This window comes from Phalaenopsis equestris, unplaced genomic scaffold, assembly GCF_001263595.1.
Source record: "Phalaenopsis equestris unplaced genomic scaffold, ASM126359v1 Scaffold000224, whole genome shotgun sequence".
NCBI classification, from domain to species: domain Eukaryota; kingdom Viridiplantae; phylum Streptophyta; class Magnoliopsida; order Asparagales; family Orchidaceae; genus Phalaenopsis; species Phalaenopsis equestris.
In genome coordinates, this window is record NW_018164666.1 from 2989837 (window position 1) to 2996617 (window position 6781).

At 37.9% G+C, this 6781-nt stretch overlaps 1 protein-coding gene across 1 annotated transcript; it reads left to right on the top strand.

The window, feature by feature from the left end:
* Window positions 1-2931: 2931 nt before the first annotated feature.
* On the top strand, window positions 2932-4557 carry LOC110023516 (BTB/POZ domain-containing protein At2g24240-like). The gene has a single exon (XM_020722981.1). The coding sequence runs from the start codon at window positions 3176-3178 to the stop codon at window positions 4517-4519; it is 1344 nt and encodes a 447-aa protein (XP_020578640.1). The 5' UTR covers window positions 2932-3175; the 3' UTR covers window positions 4520-4557.
* Window positions 4558-6781: the final 2224 nt, after the last annotated feature.

The following is a 6781-nucleotide window of genomic DNA, read 5'->3' on the forward strand; positions in this document are numbered from 1 at the left end:
CCTCAGGAGTCAAAGTAGATTGAGACATGAGGCTTGCTAGCACAAGTGACACGAAAAGCATAGTTCTTTCATTTTCCCTCCTCATTTTATACACCCTCAGATCCTCTTGAGCTTAAGGTTACACCTGAGAGAGAAGGGGAGCAAGCTCCCTAGAAGAGGGGGAAGAGAAAGAGAGAGCCTAACGGCCCCCCTTTACATGAAAGAGGTCTTCTATTTATATGAGGTGAAAGTAGGGAGATATATTATTACAATTTCACCCTCGATTTATGGAGGACGGTACATGGTAATTTAGTCTTTTGTCGTCAGATCATATTACCTGAAGGGCTTGTCGGTTGTCGGATTTGGCCTTCGGTCGGCGAAATGAGACCAGTTGGAGAAGCAGCCAGGCAGAGGATGTCGCCTAAAGTGGTGGCTGACCATGGGAGGTTGACTGGAGCATCTGGAGTGGTGGCTAGCATAAGAGAGTCGGCTTGAATGGCGGTCGGCCATGGGAGGCTGGTTGGAGCGTCGGCCGGCCAAGGGAGTCGACTGTAGTGGCAGTTAATCATGGAAGGCCCGTTGGAGCGACATGAATGTTTATCGTCCAAGAGAGGTCGTTGGAGTGTTGGTCGGGCAATGGAATAAGTCAAGGGGTAAATTAGAAATTAGAACCCTCGCAAAATAGAGATCTTTGGGGAAAACTAATAAAGCTAGTGCAATCTTCTACGGTTCAAAATTTTAAAAAATGAATTGAACAATTATGAATTTTATTCCCTTATGTTGATAGAGCTTTTTGGCAATTTAATTTTCATTCAAGACTTAAGCCGAAAAATGCAAGAAGAGGTCCAAATCCATTGATCCTCTTTGTTATCCCAAGCCATGAACTTGGCAAAAACCTTCAAGAAGATAAGCCAGTGAAAATCAAACCATATCACTACTGTCACTACCAATAAAAAGAAAATGAGATTAAATGTATGGTCTTCGATATGCTTTCATCTAGAACTATCAGGCTTGGTGTTGGATCTTTTTCATCTCCAATGGTTTCTATTAAAAAGAAATACAGCACTTTGTGATTCAATTTTGACTATCGTTCACTTAACAAAATTATAATTTCAAATATATTTCTAAATCCGACTCTTAATGAGCTCCTTAATGAACTACAAGTGACCACATTTTTTTATAAAATAGGCGAAAATTGAGGATACCGTCAAATTTGAAAGGCTAAGATTGATTGTTATAGGACTGTTTTTCTTACTCATGTGGGTCGTTATGAATTCTATGATTTCATATTATCCAATACACCAGATTCCTATCATCATATTTTTAACAAAATTTTTGAATTTTACATTAGCAAAATTGTCAATATTTTTTAAAGATATTTTTGTATACAACAAAACATATGATAACCACCTTCACCATCTACTAAAATTCTTAAGCTTATCAAAGATAATACATTCCTTTTAAGAAAACAAAATAAACTTTTGGCATCATTCTGTCAATTACCAGCAATAGTTGCATTTCTTCTAACATTTATAAAATTGATGCAACTATAAATTGGCCTATTCAAAATGCACCTAAACAATTGAGTGAATTTCTAGGCTTGGTTGGTTAATACCATCATTTTGTTCATAATTTTTCCACTATAGATTCACCACTTACATCATCACTTCAAAAACAGCAATTCTATCGGAATTTTGACTATCAAAGCCATTGCTTATAAAACGACATTAGCTGACCTCATTAATAGAATTACTACTCATGCTAATCACTTCCCCAATTACACTTCTAAAGATGGGAGTATTTCTTTCAAGGGAAACATTATTGTGCCCCAACAATAAACTTTAATTTCTTCTTTATTGCATGCTTATCATTCTTGCACAATTAGAGGTTATGATGGGGTAAACAAAACACCTGTCCATAGATAAAATATATTTTTCGTTGGCCTAAACAACAGTTTGGCATGCAGAAATTTGTTAAAATATGTTCGATTTTCTAAGTTACGAAGTATCAATCGTTACTCCAAGCTTGATTGCTTCATTCAATCTGAAGTTTAGGAAAATCTTCCAAATTGTCCAATTCTAGTAGTAAAACTGCTATAATGATAATCATGTATAAGTTAACTAATGACATTGATTTTTATCCATTACCAACTCATTTCATGCCTCCATTGTATCTGATAGGGATCAAATTTTTATGAGCCATTTTTGGGGAGAAATATTTAGTTTACATGGTGCAAAATAATGATTCCATAATCTATACAACCAACCACCCTTAAGTGGATGGTCAAACTAAAGTATTAATCGAGCTTTAGAGCAATATTTTCTACTATACAATAGAAGCAACAACTACTTGTTACAATTTTACTCATGGGGAAAATGATCATATAACACCTATTATCGTAATTCTATTGGGTTCACCCCATTTTAATTTGTTTAAGATCAATCATCTCTAGATATTCTTTCTTATATCCTGACAACATCGCCAATGACATTGTTCACAACCCTTTAACCAACAAGGATTCAATTCGACGATTACTCATAAAAATTATTGTGTGGCAACACAAAACTGTATGAAGTAACAAGCGAAAAAATATCATCATCATCTTCAATTCAAACTAGGTAAGTTTTATTTAAATCACTGTAGGGTCGTCTTGAAAGAATTAGTAGCGTACTATAAATCTTTTGTAGGGATTAGGAAAATTCTATGTTTGATATGAAAATTTACAAATATAATGTAAAATTTTAATATATTTGAAATTTGCACTATTTAATTTTGACTGAATTTAAAATTCTCAGTCCAAAAGACAATCTATATGATATGTGCATATAACGTTTCTTTCCTCAGTCAAAGGCCACCGTCCAATAAATTCTCCCCCGAGATCTCCACCGTCCACCTTAAAGACCAGTTCTGCTCTTTCACGCTGAAACGGCTAACCTTCATTAATTCCCCAATAATAATTCAATAATATTCCCATGCGAAACATTCCCCATCACGGACAACAAAAGCCGATTCCGAATCAGTTACAGTTAAACCGTTTCGCCGGCCATTAACCAAACAGCTCTCATCTTCCGTCCCTAAACTCCAGGAAAGACATCCCATTTATCATTTTCCGCATCGACCCAACTTCCAAAACCTTCCCTCATTCTCCAATCTTCAAAATTCAATTTTTATTCCTCCTTCAATCCAATCGGAATCAATGGCGAAAGGGTCCGGCCGCGTCCGCTTAAACATTGGCGGTAAGATCTTCGAAACCACCACTACCACTCTCGCCAATGCCGGCCGCAACTCCATGCTAGGCGCCCTCCTGGACGAAGAATGGAATTTCGCCGCTGGTGATGGCGATGCCTCAGAGTATTTCATCGACCGCAACCCGGAGTGCTTCTCCGTCCTCCTCGACCTCCTCCGTTCCGGCGAGCTCCACCTCCCTCCCCACCTTCCAAACAAGCTCCTTTACCGCGAAGCCCTCTTTTATGGCCTCCTCGATCACGTCCGAGCAGCCCAGTGTGGTCCATTTGACGGCAACCTCCTCCGCCTCTCCTCCTCAGTTTATGGACGCGCACCAGGAGACGGGACCGCCATCCGCGCAGCGCCCGATGGAGGATGCTGCGTCGCACACGGCAGCATTGTTCACATCTACGACTGGATGCTCGAAGAACACCGCCCAATCAATCTTGACTACCAACGAATCAACGATGCCGGCTACATTGACTCAGACCGGATCGTCATCACCGCCCGTGAACGACCGGACCGTGCTGGCGGTGGTATGGGGCTCTTCTCCTCCTCCTCCGGCGAGCTCCACCACCGTTTCCATGTCTTCCACGACAATAAAGCTAAGACCTTCACCGCCGGCGCTCTCAGCTTCAGCGATTCCCAATTCAAGATCTTTGCAAGCTGTAAAGGCCGATGCAATGAATATGGAATTGGGGTTTGGGATCAGAACACCGGAAACCAGTCTGATTTCTTCTACGAGCCGCCGGGTTGTTCTTTAGGCGACGCCGATAAGTTGCAGTGGATTAAAGGCGACAGCTTTTTGATGGTGGCCACTCTGTTTCCAAGAACAGATAACTGTTTCATTGGGATACTGGATTTCAGAGAGAAGAACTTGGTTTGGTCATGGACTGATGAAGAAAGAATGGCGGTTGCTTCTCTTGATGAGAAGGGAGTTCTGGATGCAATTGTTATGGAAGATAACAGGTCCATATGTGTTGTGAACCAGTATGAGGATTTGGGGTTCTTGGACCTAAGGAGTAATAGAGGAGGGGTTAGATGGAGCTCAAGGAGCAAGCTTACGAAGGGCAAGGTTAGGGGAGAGGAGAGCTGTTATCCAAAACTGGTGATGAAAGGCGGCCAGCTATTCTCTTCGATGAACGACAGTATTTCGGTGTTCTGCGGGCCGGAGTGGGTGCTAACGTCGACATTGCGGAGGAGTGCCGGAGATTCTATCTGTGATTTTTCGATTGGTGGTGATCGTTTGTTTGCCTTGCATAGTGAGGAGAATGTGTTTGATGTATGGGAGAGTCCAACTCTCCCAATTGTTTAATGTATGGAAGCTCATTACAGTGAATGGTTCTGATAAAATGTGAGAGATTATTTAGTTATTGAGGTAGAAATGAGGAATTTTGCAAAAAATTTTTAAGCTCTGTTTGCTGAAAGATTGACATTTGTCATACAAGTTGCGTTTTTGTTGTTAAAATAATAAGTTTGTATGCTAAAAGTACCCACTGTAGTGATGATTGAGAAGTTTGAAAGCAGGAGTTATTAATTTTTTTTTTGGGAATATTGAGGGCCACACTCAACTTTTCATTAAGAAAAAGAGATCAAAATACAAATCATTGCAATGAGCTTCAAAAACAGGTTAAAAAAAAAAATCTGTAAAACCACAAAAGCTATAATAGCTGTAAGCCAAAGAAAATGACAATGCGAAGCAGAAGGGGAAGTTTCAGAGTGAAGTTACATAGATCTTTCCTTAAAGAAATGTATTTTGATTCTGTTACTAGGCTGCAGCTTCTAGTAGGATTTGGGGGCTTCTATTTATGACTCACTATTCTTAAAAAACAGTACTACTTTACTTCTTTTAGAAAGAGTCGCGTATAAGATTTCCTACCTCCTCCCTTTTCCATGGCCAGACTTCCTCTTGAGGATAAGTAAAACATATCAGAGATCCTACTCCAATTTGTCCTTTTTGTTAGGTGAATTTGAAAATCTTACTTATACATGAAAAATTGTATTTTACTTTTAAAAAATTAAAATAGTAATATTTTAAATGAGATATGAAAGATTTGAACTGTATAATTGTAAAATGCAAGGTTTAGATGTTAACTATGTAAATAAGTAAAAAAATTGGGGTGATATGTATCAGAACAATTGTTAAGGGCAAACTTGAGCCTAACTTGAAGGGACTAATCAAGAAATTTTCGAAGTTATCAAAACATTTCTCTACTAGGGTTCAAATGGCGTGGATTCAATTATATTGTAAAAATAATTTTAGAATTAGAACTATTTTGATAATTTTTTTTTTTAATTCATGAGAAATATATTTTTTTCTTTTAAGAAAATCATACAATAATTTTACTACAACTATCATAATTTTGCACATCTGATCTCAAGGATCACAAGATTTCTTTTTCACGAGAATTTTTATTGTATTTAAATGAAATTTTAAATGTTGTATTAAAAATAAGGGCATTGACATACGTGTCACCCTATTCTCCTGTATTTACATATCTAATACTTAAACTTACATTTTTTACATGCATGACTCCCATATCCTTAACTTCACATGAGAAGTCCCGCAATTTTTAACTTTTCAAAAGTGAAATATATGTTTCCATGTTTAAGTTTATGCCACCAAAGCAATATAAATATAGATATCAAATTTTAGGTTTTAGATATGTCAATACACAAGAATTGTGTAGTAACTATGTAAAATTTTATGAAAATCTGTCAAAACCAAGCACCAAGGCTTGCTCTACTTGTGTGTAGCAATTGAGGGCCGTTAGAGTTGATAGTGGCTAGAATTTGGCAGCTTTAAAGTCCTGAAATGACTTTGTTTTGAGAAAATATTGCGTTCAAAGTCTCGATGTGGAGTACAACATGATTATACTAGAGGTTTTTCTTCAATCAGGCATGCTAGGTACATTTTTCACATACTCAGACTGAGAGAGACTCAACATGCCTCTGACTTTATCTCTGACAATTTTCATACCAAGTATTTGCTTTGCCGCTCCCAAATCCTTCATTGTAAAGTGCTTTGACATCTGCTCCTTCAGATTATTGATATACTCAATACTAGCACCTGCAATAAGCATATCATCCACATGCAACACTAGGTTGATATAAGAATTGTCAAAATATCTGACAACAATGATCTGCCTAACATTTATTGTACTTTGCACTGTGCATGAAATTATAAAATTTCTTGTACCACTGTCTAGGAGCCTGTCTAGGAGCTTGCTTCAAGCTTGCTTCAGACCATACAAGCTCTTATTCAATCTGCAAACTGACTCTTCATTTCCTTGTATCACGAAACCTTCAGCTTGTTTCATGTAGATGTCTTCTTCAAGTTCCCCATGAAAAAAGACTTTCTTCACATCTAACTGCTTAAGGAAGAGATCTTCAGTAGCCACTATAGATAGTACTATTCTGATGGTTGTAAGCTTCACCACATAAGAGAAAATCTCGGAATAATCAATACCGTGCTTCTGCTGAAAACCTTTTACAATAAGTCTAGCTTTGTACGTCTAGCTAAGTCTAGCTTTGTACCTCTTACTGTCATCATGCTCATTTTTCACCATGTACACCC